The 21,049-nt window shown below is 33.2% G+C and overlaps 1 protein-coding gene across 2 annotated transcripts in view; it reads left to right on the top strand.

Annotated features, from left to right (window-relative positions):
- The window catches only part of slo (calcium-activated potassium channel slo), a 535,662-nt gene that overhangs the window by 208,250 nt on the left and 306,363 nt on the right, over positions 1-21,049 (top strand). For both annotated transcript variants that reach the window (XM_072540708.1, XM_072540706.1), the window contains exon 9: positions 6,013-6,118. In XM_072540708.1, the coding sequence (XP_072396809.1) occupies positions 6,013-6,118 (106 nt within the window). The remainder of the gene's footprint in view (positions 1-6,012; positions 6,119-21,049) is intronic.

Raw genomic sequence — 21,049 nt, forward strand, 5'->3', positions numbered from 1 at the left:
GGAGGAAGTGCCGAAAGTATATACACAACTGATAGAAACATAAAAGAAATTAGATTACCAATAATTCTACAAAAGTAAAAATACTAAGACAAGAACATGGCTAAATAGAAACCTAAGGTAAGTTTCACTACCTAGAATTCTAATCTAATCACAGAGGAGGCAAAAGAAACAATTAATAATAAAGCAGCTATAACAAATTTTATTTTTCACAGACTTTCATTGAGCTCTTGAGCATTGAAGATTAAGATGTTCTACAAAAGTATCTGTAAACCAATAATATATTAGGAATACGAGAGAGGATAACAAAAAAGTTCGCGTAATTCGTATGGGTGAATGCATTAAGGGTTAGTAAGCAACCCTTACGATTGAAAGTTTTTTACTTAGAAAAATCTTTGTATGCACATATTGACAAAACTCCTTACTTAGTTGCTAAGTTACATATCGTAGCCTTTTTATTTAAATTTAATAAAATGGCCAAGTGAAATCTTAATAGAAAAAATATAAGTACGAAACTAACGCTACACAGAGACCGTCTAAGTTTCAAAGTTACAGATAATTCAAAGTTCCAACATTGAAAAGAAAAAATACCCATGTTCGTCCGTCTAAAGATCTGGTCTACTGGCAAGTATCGATCCCACCTTAAACCGATAATCTCAACGGAAATAAGAGCTCGTGAGACAGTCATAGCGAAATACGATTACCTAATAAGACTCTCGGAACTCCAAGAGAGTTCGTTGCCACCTTTGACTAAAAAGGATACCGCCTTAGAGGCGTTCAGGCGTAATCTCACGGATGGTAGCTTCGCACCACGAGTAAATGCGTCAACCAAATGTTCGAACCTGCGGTTCCTTTCGTACTGAGCAGGATAACTATCGCAACGATGAGTCATCAGTAGGGTAAAACTAACCTGTCTCACGACGGTCTAAGTCTGTGTCCGTCTAAGTTTCTGTTATTCTTAGCAGAATGACAGAAACAAACAAAAAAAAATGAGAAACAAATATTGGAAAAGTGATAAAATTAATGAATGTATCACATAAGTAAATGTTTGAAGGAATATACAAATAAAACAGTTGGCTATAAAGCTAAAAATAATGGTTAAAAAATAAAAAAATATATTAAATATAAACTGGTAGAGCATAGTTCAGAACTGAACAAAAAAGTACAGAGATAGAAGATAAATATAGACATAGAAGAAGATATAATATTTAAGGAATGAGAAGTAACATAAAATACAAATACACTGAAATTGTCAATAAAAAATAGATAAAGTACCAATCAAAACCTTGAAAATGCCGAACTAAGACGAGAAAGAAGTAAACATTTGGGAATTTGTTTCTAACAAATATACGGAGCATACGTAGCTTTTTCAGATGTTCCAAAATTTTATGATAGAAGTGAGATAAGAGTTATTCCGAATAAGAGCAAAATGCGAGACATTAGTCACAGCAGACCAATATAAGTAGCCAAAAGGTGAATGTGGATTTTTGTTTAAATTATAGATGATAGTTCTTCACGTTAGATTTTATTAAAAGCCTGGCGAATATTCAACGATATAGGTGATCAAATATTCTTTTGTTTTATTCTGTTCTATTGCTATATTTGTTTATAGCGATATTATATTTTAATATATTTAACTTTATTCAATTGGTCATATAAAGATATAAAATTTTTAAATTCATATTATATTTCAATAATTTTACTTAAAAAGCGTTTCATGACAAACTGTCAAGTTAATTAGAAAATATTTTTTAATTGAAACTAGTTTAAAGCAACATCTACACTCTTGCCGAAGTAATTACATAAATATCTCATGGAAATAATATGTTAATATGAATGAGAGATACGTAGCTTCTGATTCCAATAGATATAACGTCGAAAAAGTTTCCATTGGAGTCCCATTCCCTAGAAGTTTGCGTTAGCTAAGTTAACACCAAAACCTTATCGTAGTGAGATTATGTGGAACGAGATGAGACGAGAATATCATTGGTACTCTCGGCTTTAGAATCCTTTTGGTAAGATTGTAGGTGTAGCGTATTTGTTTAATGAAAATATTTTCTAAACAATTTTATAAACAGAATATAGCAATGTGTGACGTGTAAAATACATCGAAGGATATTTTTAGAAAAGAGCCAGATTTGGAATTGGAAGGTCTTCTGAAAAGGCATTATACGACAGTGGAGTTTTTTCAGGGAACCATGATGAATGCAGTTGACCTTGAAAGAGTCAAGGTATCATTTAGGGCTTTGAGACTTCGTTCGTGAATGATATTTCAGAATATAATTTTTAATTTGCTTTATTTAGCAACATACACTATAAGCTTTGCACAATTTTTGTATCAATACCTTAAGATGGAAATTTTTGTTTAAATATATTAAAAAACTTATTGTCCAATTATACAACCAGCATGGTTTGATATCTGTATGTTTTAGTAGCAAATTACTGCTACTAAAACAGCTTAGAGGTATTTCCATTTTGCCCAACATAATTTTTTGAGATACATATTTAGTTTTCTTAACTTTCCTTATAGTCTAAGATCCCACAACAGGATCGCTACGCACAGAACGTAGTTAATGAAACTCGCATTTTTACATATATTTTAAATTAGCAAAATCCATTGATAATAGGTTGCCAGTTAAAACTTGGCAGCAAATATTTTTAATTCAATAAATAGTAGTTTATTTTTGAGCAAAACTTTGATTTCGTTCATTTATTTTTTAAATAAAATACGCTGCTCATGATGTACATTTATGTTTTTTTATATCAAATTAAAGCAATTGTTTTCTTTAATATGATGATATAAGATTGTTTGAGAAAAAATGATCGCAAATTAGGGTTGCCAACTGTTCAAAACGCGAGGTATCAAAGATAAAGTCATCATATTAAGAAGAAAATTAAAAAATTAGTTTTAATTTGATATAAAAAAACATGCATATACGTCATGAGTAGCGTATTGACAACCTATTATTAATATATTCTTCTAATTTTAAATATATATAAAAATTAAAGTTTGATTAACTACGTTATGAAGTGGGATCTTGTACTAATATTTAATTAATTATCTCGCTCTGATTTAGTATATTACATTGTTCCATAGAATAACATGACATTATATATGCCTCTCTAGAATAACATGTGAATTTCGTTTTCTTCGATTGTATTTATTTTCATTTTACCCACCTTTCTTAATATTTTGTCTATGATGACATTTAATAGAATGGCGCTCAATGCGTCTCCCTAGTGGATATCATTTTAAGTCGTCTTAGATTAAGTAAGTTCCTCGTTTATTATCGCTTTAGCTCGGTTTGTTGCATTTTATGCTTATACATTATTTGTCAATAGAAGGTCTAAGAACATCTTTGAATTGGTCAAATTCTTTTACAAAGCTAATTTAGTATCTGTAGGCCAATTTATTATACTCACTTGATTTGTCAGTGATATTTATTAGAGGTAGATTGTCCGTACAGGACCTATTTGATCTTTTGTTTTGCAATGGTGGACATTTTTTAAAATCCCAACCAGGTTATCGCATCACTAGGTATGACTGGCATGTGTTGGATTCAGAGTACAGGAACACATCCGAGCTCATTTCCCCTTAGAAGAAGGTCCTGCAAACGAATGTCTTGCTGTTATCCTGCTTGTGCGCAGTTGACTGTGTACGTACCAGACTCCAAAAGTGGAATGGCCGCTATAAGGCTGACTCCCTTCTCTTATCTAGATCTTATCTCTGTCGTTAAATCTGGCTGCTGCTTCTCTTATTCTTCTTTCTTCTTAATGACTGCACGAATGTAATTGTGTACAATATTCAACCCTTCTTACTTCTCGTCATCTTCGTAATCATCTTCTTTGCAGTCACAAGGTTCATACTGTTTCTCTCCACTGTCCATCTATTATACTCCAGCATTTTGTGAGTATCAGTGTCGTAGTATTTGCATAGGCATTTGCCTGTATCCGCCTTTTCAAACCTATGAAGATAGGCCCTAAAACAAACGTGTTCTGTGAGCACTTGCGTCTGGAAGTAATCCAGTTGCCTGTGACCACAGTTCACCCAGTCCCTTATGCTCGGAGTAAGCATCTTAGTCCACTGGGCAACATCTGTCGTATGGTTTCTGCCCATTGCTCTTTCCCTTTCTTTATTTCTTATGGATGTAGTCAAATACTCCCTTCTCTCATAAAGATGTCTCCTTTCTATTGCTAACACATCCAGAGGAACACAATATATGATATGGGCGGTAGAAATACCGACTGTAGGTCGGTATTTCTACCGCCCCACTCCAGACTGATACCGTATAGAGGACGACTGACTGCACAGCACCGTGTAGGACCCCTCCCCTTTCGAATTTGGATACTTCAGGACGCTGCCCGTATGTTTTACCCGAAATCGGAGATCCGGCTCGGCCCGCACTTTTACCAATATTTGCAATTTAAAGGCACGTTATATGCCAGATTCCATAGCGTTGGGCTTAAAACTGATCCCTGTTTCCGGGGATTCCAGCTGTTACATCAACGAGCGTGCCCTTCTCAACCATGATTCTTCTCTCAGACAGATATTCTACGATTACATTTATCCCTCTTCTCTAATGCCTGCATTATATCTTTCCATTTAAATTATCTAAGAGCAATAAAGCCATCCAGCGTTGTCACGTCAATCGTGCTCCTCTCCTGGCAGAATCCGAACTGCCTCGGAGATATACCTCCTGATCTTTTAATCCTGTCGTCAATCCGTTCTCGTAGAATCCTCTCTTATAACCTAAATATAGGTATCCTCCAAGCCTTAGGAAATGTCTGTGCTTCAAGCAATGCATTCACGTGCCCCAAAAGCCACTTAGGTACCGCGCGTACTAAACGCTTTACCGCTTTAAGCGGTATGATATCAGCGTCTTGAGTGCATCCAATGCCTCGAATAATTCATCCATGGTAATGTATATGGCTGTCTTAGCTTTCTCGTCCCTCCACGCTCCATGCCATCCGCCGACCGGAAAGAGCTCTCTTGTTATCTCAAACGGAACTTTTTAATTGTAATCTTGTATCCATGACCAAAGATGTCCTCATCAAGCTTGTCACACAGTTCTCTCCAGTGCCTTCTTTTTCTGAACGACTCTTTCTGTAGAGTTTCGTGCGCGGTATTCCATTTTGATTTGCTGGATTTGCTTGGTGTCAACACTTGTGGGTTTATCCTTGCTTCGCCGCTCGCCCTCGTTATCTTTATTCTTATGGCTATGCATTTATCTCTGATCTCTTCGATGTATACACTTCACCAGTAGGGCATCTTGCTTACCTCTCGACGACCTTTTCTACTGTGTTCTATAGCTTCTTCCATGATTCTTCCCATGTTTTCCACCGTTGGCGTTTGACTCTGCATCGTACCTACTCTTAATCAATAAGCTCCTTATATGCCTTGCAGTCGTTCCCATCGCCGCATCCGACTCCGGTCGTTACGGACGCACGAACCGTAGTAATATTTTCTGCTCCGGTTATCAAGAATCCGACTCCGGTTCTGCTTGACCTGAAACCTTTATTCATCATCGTGGGAAGTATAAAGTAAAAGACTATTTATGTATTTGTTTAAAGTGGCTCCTAGTAAGTTTATACCAGTGTAAGTAAAGGTTGTTATCTTATTCTGTCCTTAACTTTTTCTATTCTTTAATTTCTGTAGGCTTTTTTAGAATAGAAATTTCAATTGCAACATTTTCATGAACGATATTAGTCAGTGAAGTTTAATGACAGTCAATTTATTGTCAAAGTAAGTGAGAGTTCTTCAGAAGTTGGTTAATGATGACTGATCATACTGTGCTAAGTATAAGGACAAGCGTCACTTACCATAAAGGAATAAACCAAAAAATTTTGCAAAGTTGAAAAAATGTAGTTTTACATACTTAGTAAGCGAATCTGCATGGTGCTCTCATTTAAATTTAAATTTACTTAAACATCTTTAATAATAAATCTAAACGAAATACTAAGTATTAGGCTTCCTGTTACTTGCCTGATTTTTACGCTGAACTTTGGAATGTGCAGGAAACCACCAGACCTAGAACTGGAAGGTCTTTTCAAGAGACATTTTACCACTGTAGAATTCTTCCAAGGTACCATTATGAATCCTATTGATCTGCAAAGGGTCAAGGTAAGTTTCGGGCGAGTGAACATGTTAGCCTGAAAGTGATAATATACCCTTTAATAATGAAATCATTTTTAAATATCTGTAAATAACCGTAAATATGTGTTCTCATTATAAATACGATTAAAATTCATATAATTGTTAACAAATATCATTTTTTTAAAGTTTATACAGTGTAATCCTTTAATAGTGAAACAGGTAGCAATTGTGGATTTCAAACATAAAAATATTATGATTTATGTATTGCCGGCGTTTTTTTTTTATTTCAAGTTTTCTTTTGATAAAAAAATTATCAAATATGTCGTTGGGAATAAACCACAAAACAAAATTGTGGTTTATGCTCAATGTATAGACGCATTAACAAGAAAAGTACAAATAGTTGGAATATTTGACACATAAATGGAAGAAATTTAAATATTGTCTAAAGTAACTGTCCATATTAAATTATACATGCTTACTCATAAATAATGAGACTAACTGTATGCTTAGAGACCAAAAATATTAATATTTTGCTTAAAAAAAAAAACATTTTCAATACTAATTTAAAGTGGTGGTTTAATAGGAGATACGGTGTTTTGTTAATTTATACTACTTTTCAATTTAAATTATATCTCATTAGAGCTAAGAAGAAAGATATGGTTCATGTAGTCATGCAGTCGCAGAAGTGAATTTCAGTGTCTACTTTGAAAACATGGGTTTAATCTATTGGATTTTTATGTATGGAGTTAGATGAAATCTATGGTTTCATCTAACAAACATTAAAAGTAAAGCCAATTTAATTAAACATAATACGGTTACTATCCAAAACCTTTAAGTTAATGTTAAAGATGTATACAGGGTGGCCAGAAGCTCTCCTGTCGAATTGAAACCTCAGATAGAGGACGTGATTATATGTCGATATGACATATATCGCTTTGCCCTTTAAAGTCAATTTTTCCAAATATTTCGAGAACGGTATTATCTCAAAAGTTTGAAGTTTGTACAATGATTAAGGTAATGGCAATCCAGCCGCTGTAAATAAAAGTTCTTTATTGTCACTGCCAATTGCCTACTTCGGGGAAGCAGCAGGTATTTTTGTTTAAAAGCTTTTTATTTTAAATTTGGGACTTTTTTTGTCAAATGTAAAAAACATAAATTATTTTCTAACGATAATATGCTTCTGTTTGAAACCTCTATTATTTACCGCTTTATGATGAATAGAGATATCAATAATATAAGGATATAAATATATAAATTATATACAGATACGCACACCAACAACAAGTTAGCTATCTCAAATCGATGAATTTAGACATTAAAATTTTGTTATTATTTGCCTTAATTAAATAATAAATTTGTTCTACATTTCTTTTAACCCCAGAACCACAACATGGGGTAACTGAATCACCAATCATAACATGAGCTAAGCGTAATAAAAAAAACGACACGGCTGGGTCACGAGCGATCTCACTTTGTGGTTCTAGGGTTGATTATGATGTTAGGTTAATAATAAATAAAGGTTAATGTAATTTAACGACAACTGCAGGACTAATATTACAATATGTTCCATATATGTTATATGCGGTAAATCTCATTGTTGCAAAAATTGCATGATTATTCCTGATTTTGTTACATGATTCTTTAATTCTTACCCAAAGTTGGTTACCCAATTATAAAAGTCACCAGGGTTAAAATCTGGATAATTTGAAGACCAATTAAAAGGACCAGCTATTCCAATCCATTGGTATACATCACAGTATGTTCTTCATTTAACAAGTTAAACTTAATTTATGTTTCAAAAATTACAAATCTAATAGTTTCACAGTAAAACAATCTGATATTTGTTATTTTGATTTTATTGTTTTGTTAAAGAAACTTGACAGTATACATAATTTAGTATTAAAACATTTGTTCTTTTAACAGAACATGAAGTTTCTAAAAAAGCGGATTATCGTCAAAAAATAAAAAATAAATGCATTTTATTGAGCCATCTGTAAAAAGCTCTAACTCTCTTAGAAACAATCGTTTAATTAAGGAAATCTAGATTAAATCTACATAGAATCATGTCCACTATCTGCGGTTAACATTTGGTATGAGGGTTTCTGGAGTATTAGAGTTTGTGGTAGCCAGATCGAAAATATTATGCAGTAGTCCTTTTCAAAATGGTGTAGTAAATAAATATATTTAGGATTGGTTGAATTAACTGGTTTTTTAAAGCTATCTATAGTAGCAGATTATAAATAGGTCTAGTGGATCAGTACTGTATATTTTTGGAGTTACTTGGTAATCTACAAAAAGTGTTTGCTGACTGCGATTTAGTACCTTGTGGTTATGAAAGAAATGATTGAGTATTAGAGGTTCTCTGCTACAGACTTTACAGCGGAAGTCTCCATCACATAGTTGCATTGTATGGAGCTCTTCGTTTGTCTAGCATTGTCCAGCATTAATGGCTTGGTCCAGTTAGAAAGCTTCTTAAAATTCATAGCTGATTTGTTTGTGTTCGGTCAATTTGTTTGTGTTCAGTATTTTAGTCCTATTACCGCATGTTCGTCCAATATACATTTTGCCATGTGATTGACTGGGTACACTTTTCCAGTGAGAGTTGCATTCAGATTAAAACTTTTTTCCGCTTGCAGATAGTGCTTTCCAGTACTTTCAGTAACTCTTTTGTAACTAATCCACTACAAGCAAATTCATAAGGCTCATATACTCCCCGATGACCTAGCACCCATACTTCTTTTTGATGTGCCTATCCGTTACGAATGTTGGCGATCATCATGTCTATCTTTATCTTATCTGCAGCAGCGCGGAAAAGCTGCACAGATGTTGTATTGAACCAGATTCTGAGGTTATTTAATCAAGATGTTCTTTTTCTTCCTGGACCTCGTTTTTCAAATACTTTTTCTTAAAGGATGGCTTAAAGGAGAGCATATCTGGATTCATTTCGCATAATATGTCCGAAGAATTGTAACTTTCGAGATTTGATGATGGTCGGTACCTCTCGGTTTTTATTTATTCTTCTGAGAACCTCCTCATTTGTGACTCGGTCAGTTCTCGGGATCTTAAGTATTCACCGATATAGCCACATCTCAAATGCTTTCAGTTTTCTGCACATATCTTTGTTCAAGGTTCACGATTCAACACCATAAAAAAGGACAGAGAAGACGTAGCATCACTGCATTCTTACTTTTGTATCAAGAGAGAGGTTGTGACTGTTGAAGAAGGCCCCCATCCGATTGATTAGAGGAGACAAAATACAGCCCTGCCTCACTCCACAACTCTGAGATTTGCTGTCTGATTCCATTAAAGATTTATAATTATTTTAATATCTTGATTGTTAATTCATGTTTCTTTTAGTATTTGCATTATCTTGGCGTGCTGTACTCGATCAAACGCTTTCTCGTAATCAACCAAACATGCTTATACGTCGCAGTTGACGTCTCTGCATCTCTGGAATAAGACTTGTACTGAGAACCAAGCTTTTCTAGTACCAACAGCCTTTGTGAACCCAAACTGGTTGGAGAAAATTTGACTTTCACACAGCTTGTAGATTCTCTTATGAATTATCTTTAGGAACAATTTTAGGAGATGACTGATAAGGCTTATAGTACGGTAATCTTCGCATTTTTTGTCTCCTGGTTTTTTTTGGAAGTGCAATAAACTCAGATTTTAGCCATTGTGTTGGTATTTCTCCGAGTTGTATATGTTGTTGAATATCTATACCCATACTAGTGTAAAAATTTTATGTTCTGCCAGTCTATCAAGTTCTTATTGGAATTCTCACACTAGTCTAGAGTATATCTTAGGCCTTCTAGGACCTTAAAGTTACTTGATTATTTGTGACTTATCTGTGGCCGATTGCATTGGTTCCCCTAAGTTTGAAAGCCCTCATGTTAATTTCTCTTACAACATGTAACATTGTATAAATCTTTGCCTGGAATACTGAGGTAGATTATCTTGGAGTATAAATATTTAAAATTCCACCACTACTGATAATTCCTACTTCCAACCTTTCTCCACATTTAGACCAGTATCTATATCAGATATACCTCTGCAGCCCATGTTGTATCTCTCTCGCGACCAGATTTCTACCTGTAAAGGTACTTTAAGCCTATATATGGGTACCATATCCATTACATCCAGACATTATCCATTTGTTATTCTTAATTTCATTTATCTGTTACTGTTTGCTAATTTAACCAATACGTTACTCAGGTTTTCATACAGTTTTTAATATCACCTTTTTGTCTCCCCCTTATAACGTTGTGTAGAGAAGAAAGGTCCAATAGGGCCTCTACAGCTGATATTGGAATGAACCTTAGAGCTTTGTAATTTTATCACAAGCAAATCTGTACTCCTTGCTTAATTTGAGGATTGCAATTATTTGCCACACCGTACCACTAATGCATGACTACCATATCACTAATGTATGGTATTACTACCATGATATAAATCCAATATATTTTTAATCTGGTTTTAAACAACACATTTTTTTATGAGTGCGTTTGGTTATCATTGAGTAAGTACCAGTAAATCTTTTAATTTTGAGCAATTTAAAAAATTTATATCATTTTATTAAACAGAAAAATTATATTTCATTATAAAAATTTTTATCGCTAAAATAAATTTAAAAAAAGAAAAAATACTACTTTTATAGTCACTTAAAAAAAATCAACAGGATCACATTATTAACCGATTTTAATTTTTATATACCATTTATATACCAGTGAATTGTCCACGCTTCGAAGTTTCTGGCCAGAATTGAATTGCAAAATTATTATGAAATAACAAAGAAAAGTTATCCATTTTTCTTTACGCCATTGTTTTGGAAATAACTTTAAATTTGAATACCAAGTTTCTAAAAACTTTTAAAAGTTTTCCGATTAACCCCAAGCAAATTTCCAAAACGTTTTTCGCGAACTTTCATTTTTATGAATTGGAAAATGTTTTTTACTAAGTGCACAAGTAAATTTTGATATGAAATTTATTGAAAATTCCGAACAATTCTGTCTATATTTTTGTCATTGTGTTAATATTATATTTTCCGATACACTCAGGACAAAACAAAAATAAAATGAATTTTACTAGAAATCAAGCTGGTAATTTTTTAATGATATGCATCATGTATTAAACACGTACATTGTAAATACATTATTAATAAAAAGTTATCTTAAGTCATACTATTTTAAAGTAAAATATTATTTATTTTTCACTTGCGAACATACAGTTCTGAAATAAAGAAAAAGAAACACAGGATATACAACTTAGTGATATAGAATATGCTTATGTAGAGTAATGACATAAGTCTATTAAATTAATAATAATGCCTTCAAAAATACATGATAAAAACATATTTTTAAAGTTTCTCCCTTTCTTAGTAGTAATACTGAATACCATTGGTTCCCTTAAATCGTAATATTTACATGTGAGAAACCACTGTGCTGTTATATGCCATTATTATCTGGGTACCCTGTATTTACATATAATGAATATTAGGAAAGAATGCTGTTCAAAGCATGAATATTACTGTTAAGGTTTCCATAGCCTAAAGTAGCCGTTCATATTTTTAAGTCAAAAAAGAAATTACGAACTCAGAATTGCACGTTATATCTTTATGTAATAAAAAAAAATGAATTTATTGACAATTTTTTAATTGAGTTAACCATTATAATATACAAGACATATACACTTCAACAGGACAGAACTTATTGGGGAAACAAACGCATTCGTTACTAGTGGCTGGAATTAAAATCTCTTAAATTAAAAAATATAATCACAAACATAAAAATCAAACAAAGAACGAACAGAGAACCAAAAGTAGTAGTAATAATAATAGGAAAGCTAAAACTACAATATGCAGACGATGTGCATTATGTAAAAAAAGCTAATTGTATCGTAAAGATCATGTTCTTATAAGACGGACGTAGCTCAGATGCAAAGCGTTTGGTAGTTTAAGCCAGAGCGAACTAGTTCAATCCTTATCACTAAGTATGACATTTTTATTTTTAAAAATGATAGCAGCCGTTTCTTGCTTTGCGTAAAGCCGTCGGTCCCCCTGCATCAGTGTGCATCGACTCTAGTTACCTGAAACAGGATTAAAGGTATAATTTGCTCTGGAACAATCCCGAAGGATTTCTCCAGCAAAAATTCTATACGATATTAATATTATTACTATTTTAGAAAGTTTGTCACGTACAAGGACCGCAAAATCTATGAGAATTTGACTGAAGAAAACACGTTGTGATGAAAATTGTGACATGGAATCAGAAAAATAACTAATGTTTAACCCGATACAGAGCTTGTCTTCTCAGAGAAAAAGAGGCACAGAAGAAGTAAAAAATTGTAATTAAAGACACCTTACTAGGATCTGTCCTGTAAAGTCGATGTTTCCTGTTTTCTAGATACATAGATCTCAGATTTAAAAAAAGAACTTTAGCATAGACAATTTTAGTCGAAACCTATTAATTTAGGATAGTTCTGTGTGGTAAACCTAATCTTAAATACAATGATCTATATTTAATTCAAACGTTAATACTACTCTGGCAAAAGACTAACAGTGTTTGCCTTAACAAGTTGCTTAGCTATTTAACAAATTACAACTATTAACATTCTTACTTATAATAAGAAATGTGCGTCCCCGCGCATGATAAACAATCCAGAAATAATCATTCTAATTAGGTCTTCAGTTTGATGTAAGTAGTAGATCACGTAAAAATTAGAAATGATCTTCTATTACAGTTCGTTGTGTCCAAACCTCTTGCACTTTAGAAGGATGTTAACTATTGATTTATAAACGAATACAGAATTGTTTTTAATTCATCATAACAGAGTATATTGTTGGGAATAAACAAAAATGTATAAAAGTCATCCATAGTGCTCTCAAAACCATAATAATTCTAGAGTTTAACATAACATATATCGTGCTACAGAATTTACACGTTTTATAAAGTGGCTGAAGGCAGCTAATATAATTCCTATAATACAAAAATTACTCCACCCTATATTATTTAAATTAATATAAAATTTAAAGAAAGTTATTTGTTCTGCATATCTATATGTCTGACCATACGGTAGCCTTGTTATATATTTAAAGGGAAAATTAACTTTGTTGCTTTCTGCGCATACGATGACCTCTATATAACATATGAGGCCACCAAAAAGGAAATATAATGTCTCTGTTTAATTTAAACCTGCTGGTTGCTACCTTTTGCCTTGGGTATTACAATATACAAATAAATAACAAGACATATACAAATGGAGAAGTTATGCTATTAAATAAATTAAGAAAACTGTTTAATCTATGTTTGCAGCAAAGAGAGGTGCCCAAAGAATACAACAATGCTATAACCATCCTTTTGCATAAAAAAGGAGATAGCATGGACTCAGAAAATTAAAGACCTATTAGTTTGTTGAACCACATATACAAGCTCTTTACTAGGTTAGTGACATCAGGATTGGAGAAAAATTAGTTTTCTACCAACTGAGAGAGCAGGCTGCATTCCATTTAAATTATGGTACAAATGATCATCTCTATACAGTAAAGACACTCATTGAAAAATCTTTAGAATACAACAAACCTCTTATCCTCACTTTCATAGATTTTCATAAAGCGTTCGTTTCACGATCGAAATAGACAGCCTTATAGAAGCAATGAATGACAGCAGGACTGACCATAGGTATAGTGAAATTATTTACAATATTTACACAAATGCCATTATAACTGTTAAGATAAACGATAAAACCCGACCAATAAAAATAAAACGTAGGATAAGAGAAGGAGATACATTGTCACCAAAATTATTCATAACGGCATTAGAGTATGATGATGAAGATGAAGACCATTAAGATGATCAATTGGTACCACAGAGGAGTAATAATAGACGGCGAGGAACTTAACCATCTCCATTTCGCAGATGACGTCCTTATCACAGATAATTTAGGAGAAGCCACAAATATGTTAAATGAATTGGACTTTGCATGTTCGAAGGTGGGCCTCAGAATGAACTTGATCAAAACTAAGTTTATGACAAATATGGTCCCCAATAGCCATTTAAATATTCAAGACAAAGTCGTAGAACTGGTGGAGAAAGATATGTATTGGGTCATGAAATAAGAATCAGCAGGGATAACCAAATATGCGAAATCCAAAGACAAAGAACTTTAGCGTGGGTAGCCTAAGAAGAGCTCTCACTTTACTGTGAGACACATTTAGGGCCAACATACCACTTAGTCTCAAAAGAACAGTATTTGGTCAATGCGTATTACCGGTTATGACCTATGGGAAGGAAACTATGACTCTAACCAAGATTACGGCTTCGAAATTTAGAGTGGTACAGAGACAAATTAAACGTTCTATGCTGAGAGTGACGTTGCGGGACCGAATAAGAAACGAAGATCTGCAAAGAAGGACGAGTATTGCTGATGTTGTGGAACGCATAGCGGAACTGAAATGGAACTGGGCAGGACATGTAGTAAGAATGCACAACTAACGATGGACGAGCAAAATTACAAATTGGAGACCAAGAGCAGACAAATGTAGTAGAGGAAGACCACCTACACGTTGGGCTGACGACATCAGGCGTATTACCAAAAATTGGCAACAAAGAGCACAAAATCGAGCACAAAGAATGGAGGATTTTAAGGAAGGTCTATGTCCAGCAGTGGACGTGATCAATGAAGGCTGGGTAATGATGATGATGATGATGATATACAAATGAGTAAATTATGTTTAATGCAAGTGACATAAAACAGAAGATTATATATACTTCGAAATAATTAAGACCTACCAAATTAAAGTATGCGTGAAAAAGCTACAAAATAACAATTATCTAAAGTTGAGAATAAATATTAATTATACAAGGTATTCTACAAGGAAAAATAAAAACAAATCTGTTATTTAGCAGAGCCATTTTTACGTGTAATTAAATTGACGTAAAACAGCTGTACGAAACCAAGTACGATATAAATATTTTTATCAAAGAATACCGATTGTCTACCGTCTACCGTATGTCTACCGCATGAATCATATCGTATATTACGAGATAGTCACGCACCAAAAATGCGTCAAAAAAATGTCGACTTACAAAAACTACCGACGCGACGCAAAGCAATACAATACTATTTATTGTATATGTGTATATAACGTTAAAAAAGACAAACAATATTATAAAAAAATATATAAATATATACATAAACATAGCAAAGCAATTAATGTTATACAAATATACAATACAGTACATACGATACAATGAATGTTTAAATAAATGTAAAATATTCTGTTAAAAGTTCAGAATATGACAAAATATTAAATACATATTTTAGCATCATAATATAAATTCGCATCGAAATGTATATACGAGTAAACGGTACTCGATATATAGCAACAAAGTAATTTTGGTAACAAATAGTGTGTATATGACAGTCGCTAATACCTATTCTGAACACAAGAACATATAAAAAGTAATCTGGACCTCTCCTGATGGAAGAACAACGAGTCAGATTGATGACATCTGAATAAATGCAAGGCATGGAACAGATGTAATTAACTGCAGAAGTTATAGGGGCGCAAACATAAACTCAAATCATTATCTAGTGATCTTAAGGGGAGGGCTAGAATTTCAGACACCAGTAAAGAAAATATGATGGATAGAAAAATGGAATGTGCAAAAGCTAAGAGATGCGACAATTGCAGAACGGTACTCAGAAAACATCACCAACAGGCTAAAGAATCAAAATGTAAATAAAGAAGGCCAGACAGATATAGACTTCTACTGGACCAGAATAAAGGAAGACATTGAAGCAGCAGCGAAAGATGAAGTAGGAACAGAAATTTGTGCCCGTAAAAATCATTGGCTGTTGATGAATGTAAGAATGCAACAAAAGAAAAAAATTAAGCCCACAAAAACATGCTTACCCGACAAACTAGAATCACTGTAAAAAATTACCAGACAAAGAGAAGAGAAGAAAAGAGAATACATAAAAGAAAAAACTAAACCACTTAAATAAGGAACTTAAATATATAGAAAACCTCAACACAAAGAAAGAATTCAGAGCATTCTATAAGAAAGTTAACATCAACAGAAAATAATTTAAGGCAATCACAATACAATTCAAAAGTCAGAATGGCTACTTATTAACAACAAGGAAAGATGTATTGAATAGATGGGTGGAATACTTTAACGAGACACTTAATAGTGAAGAAGAACAGAAAAACCTGGAAAACAAAAGGATGAGGTAAGAGGAAAAGACGAGAGGGAAGAGGAACCACCAACGATTCCTAAAGTTAAAGATGCAGTTAAAGATCACGAATTGATAATCTCCCAGCAGAACTATATAAAGAAGGTGGCCACAATCCCATAATGGCATTACAGCAACTTATAAAAGGAATATAGAGACATAAATCCGTCTCCAATGATTGGAATACTGGAATATTGGAATACTTTGCACCCTACACAAAAAATGAGATATATTTGAATGCTCTAACCATAGAGGAATTACGCTTCTAAATGCAGCGTTTAAAATATTTTTCACAGTATTATGTCATCGTATATTACGGCTGGTTTCAAGTGTGGTAAATCGACAACATATCAGATTGCAACCCCGAAACAAATTTTGGAAAAAACACTGTAATATGGCATTGATACTCATCACATATTTATACACTATAAAGCAGCCTACGACTCTATGAATAGACGAGAAATGTTCAAAGCAATAAAAGAGCTAGAAATACCAAATTAGTTGGTAAATTTAACAAAACTAATTCTTGAAAAAGTTGAATGTAGAATACGAATTTAGGAGAAACTGTCTGAACCTTTTAAAACAAATAACGGTCTGCGCCAGGGAGACCCTCTCTCCTGTATACTGTGGAAAAGTAATACGCATGTCACAAATCACAACCATTGATTCAATATAATATAATCAATCAGCGCAAATTCTTGTCTATGCTGATGATAATAATATTGTTGGGAGAACGGAAAACGCTGAATGAGAGGCGTATGTAGCATTAAAAGAATTAGCTACAAAAATGAGTTTAATAATAAATACCACCAAAACGAAATATATAAAAATAAGCACGTAACCACAAATCCTACGACCACTTGTTATGAAAAACGACGTCATCGAAGCAGTGAACGAATTTGTATACCTGGGAGCGCTCCTTAACACTAAATAGATGCTATTTTGAGCTTATTCTCCTCCCCAAATCCACAATTATATCGAGAAATACAAAAATAAAACTCTACAAAACAATAATATGCTCAGTTTTAATATTTCAGAGACCTGGACTCTAACAAAAAGTAATGAAAACATGTTAGTATATTTAGAAAGAAGAGTACTAAGGCGAATCTATGGAGCAGTGAATGACAATCTTGTGTAAAGAAGACGATAAAACTTCGAACTTAATAGAATACAGTGTGGCGCACCGAAAACGAAACAGAGGCATTTACTGGCAGATGATTCCTTTTTTGAAAAAACGCTCGGACCCGTCGATTTTGTTTTCGAGGGGGACACAAAATTGGCATAAAATCACTTTAACATTTGCAGCCCCTTAAGCGGGGGTGGCATCATCCCTAAAATCTTAAATGAAAAGGGGGGTCGAATGATCCATTATTCATGTATTCAATTCAGTAGTTTTGGAGATTTATTGATTTAAAGTTTAAAGTAGACTTTAATAGGTACATCAAATTAGTTTGTACTTCTTTCAGAAGAAATTTGAGTAAAAGCATTTTCTTGATAAGTAAATGCTTTTATTTACTACGCCCATGGTTTATTAATAATAAAAATAGCAATTGAAGTGTCCTTTGTGACAAAAAAAGTTGTTTCTTGAAGAAAGATAAGTAGAGAATGCCACGTACTTATTTTAAATAGGAAATAGTACAGTAGTTTGCGATTGATTTGACCATTTTTTGTTGTTAAAATATCATTTATTGCTTTATACATAAATTAACCATGGTATATTCCACGGCAGAAAGGGTTGAAATTATTGAAATAGTTTTCGGAAATAATCAGTGCGCTAATAGAACAGCACAAATTTTTAATGAGCGACATGAGAACAATACTGAGCACCGAAAATATGTTCTAGAACTTGTAGCTAAATTTCGGGAAACTGGATCAGTCGCCAATAAAAAACGTAATATTGAAAATCCTATAAGGAACGAGGCAACAGAAGTGGGGGTTTTAGGGCAAGTTATTGTAGATCCTACATTAAGTACCCGCAAATTGCAAACTTCGTGTGATGTTAGTCGACGTACTATCCAACGGATTCTAAAGGCCCATAATTTTCATCCGTATAAAATTCACCTTGTACAAGAACTTAATGAAGACGATTTTGATAAGCGATTAGAATTTTGTGAAGTTATGAGTGAACGAATTACAAACGATGAACAATTTTTATTTAACATTTGCTTTTCCGACGAATGTTCCTTTTTTTTAAATGGCGAAGTAAATCGTCATAATTGTCGATATTGGTCGGACTCTAATCCCAGAATTTACCATGAGGTACACACACAGCAGCCACAAAAATTAAATGTTTGGGCTGGCATTTTTGGCGATCATTTGGTTGGTCCTTTTTTCTTACCTGGAAATTTGACTGGTGAAATGTATTTGGAATTACTGCAAAATGCCATAGATCCTGCGCTAACAGATATAATTGAAAATCAGAATGATGGTCGATACGTTGAGAATATGTTGATGTTCCAACAGGATGGTGCCCCACCACATTACGCATTAAGAGTTCGGCATTATTTAGATCAGACCTTTCCAGGTCAATGGATTGGTAGAAGAGGTGCCGTTGAATGGCCCCCAAGATCGCCAGATTTATCACCTTTGGATTTCTTTTTGTGGGGTTACTTAAAAAGCAAAATCTATGCTACTTAGCCAACATCCTTAGAAGATTTACGACAAAGAATTGTGAATGAGTGCCAACAAATTACTCCTCAAATATTGCAAAATGTCCGGCAACGTTTTCAGCAAAATCTTTATTATTGCATGGAAAGTAATGGTGGTCATTTTTAACATTTACTCGGCTGACAGGTCAGTTCATTCTTTATTTTTTAACAACTTTGCTGCTATGTATTGATCTCCTCTTACGATGATGTATTTAAACTTTAAATCAATAAATCTCCAAAACTACTGAATTGAAGTACATGAATTTTACATCATTGTAAAGGGAGTTGAAAGACCTTTTAAATGATGGATCATTCGACCCCCCTTTCCATTTAAGATTTTAGGGATGGTGCCACCCCCGCTTAGGGGGCTGCAAATGTTAATGTGATTTTATGCCAATTTTGTTTCCCCCTCGATAACAAAGTCGACGGGTCCAAGCGTTTTTTTTAAAAAGGAATTATCTGCCAGTAAATGCATCTGTTTCGTTTTCGGTGCGCCACCCTGTATACCAGGAACTAGATATCGTAAAACATATTAACATAGGACATCTGAGGTGGATAGGACATGTAATGCGGATGAAACAAAATGACCTAGGTAAAAAAATGGTCCTTGATAGACCTATTGGTCAGAGAAGAAGAGGAAGACCCAGAACACGGTTCCTTGACAACATTGATGAAGACATGAGAAATATGGGAATACGTGCTTGGCGGAGAAAGGCGATGGATAGGGACGACTGGAGAGAAATTCTTGAGGATGCTAAGACCCATGCAGGGTTGTAAAGCCAGAATGATGATAAAGAATAGTGTGTATATAGGTTGTAATTTACAGTTTTTGTTAGGATTAAGCCACAATTTATTCTTTAAAATTAAGTTTATTTGACGTTTCGATTTCCACTAGTTTATTATTTACAACAATGTATCAATCTATTGTTTACAACAATTTATTGTTTAGAACATTGTATTAAGAACCGATGATATCTTATTTGAAGTTTATCTTAATATAGAAAACCAAGATTTCGCTTACCAAAACTTAGATACCATCAAGCAATAAATGGTTCTTCATACAATGTTGTAAACAATAGTTTGTTGATTAATACATTGTTGTTAATAATAAACCATAGAAGAATGGATGTCTTTTGTTAAAATTGCAAATAGCTTGGGTACTTATACATCCACACGTCTCATCAACTTGTAAAAAACAATTATAAACCGCCGTTTAGATAAGAAAACCGCTGTTAGATATCACAGCTACACACAAGTTCCAAGAAAGATACAATAGCTAATAGACTATTTTATAAATTATTGTCAAATCTCTAACAAAAACATAAATGGGCGTAAAAGTATATATTGGGGATCAGAATATCGCAGCGTGCCTTCCAAAAATTGAAGTGCTCCTAATTTTTGAAATTCATATCATGAACATATTTAGTCAGTATCGTTGCAAAATTATTTCGAAAATAATAATATATAAAATAGTAATAAATAGTAATTTTAAATTCGCAGAGTATAACGTAAATTTGTATTATATTCCTGTTTTCAGATCGAGGTGGTTCTTAAAGTAAATAGAAATTAAATAAATTTCTAACGTGAATTATTTGACTGGCATTTTTGTCTCGTTTTGTCAAACATTAACAAATACATTATACAAAGTTTTAAGTTAAGCATTTTTTTTAAATTTTGTATACAATATCTAGAAATTCGTAAGAGGTTTGGATACACAATAAGCATGACGACACATTATGACAAATTGGTTTTTAAATTTTTGGCGATATGCTTTTTATTTACGTATTTTATTTTCAGTTTTGTATGGAATGATTTTAGATAGTAGAAACTTGAAACGACAGAAGCATGAACAACAAATTAGTGTAGAGAGTTTTCAAAATTAGAACTTATATCAGAAAGTTAAATTCAGTATAAGTTTTTTATCAACAAAAGTATATTGTTTCTCTTAGATATGTTTCATAGTACTTTCATATATATTTTTATTCAAGTATTATTTTATATTTTTCAAGGGTTACTATTTCTTAATAATAACACTTATGCTTCACAAAAATATATTTAAGCATAGAAATTGATC

The sequence above is a fragment of the Diabrotica undecimpunctata genome, chromosome 8 (genome assembly GCF_040954645.1).
Source record: "Diabrotica undecimpunctata isolate CICGRU chromosome 8, icDiaUnde3, whole genome shotgun sequence".
NCBI lineage: Eukaryota > Metazoa > Arthropoda > Insecta > Coleoptera > Chrysomelidae > Diabrotica > Diabrotica undecimpunctata.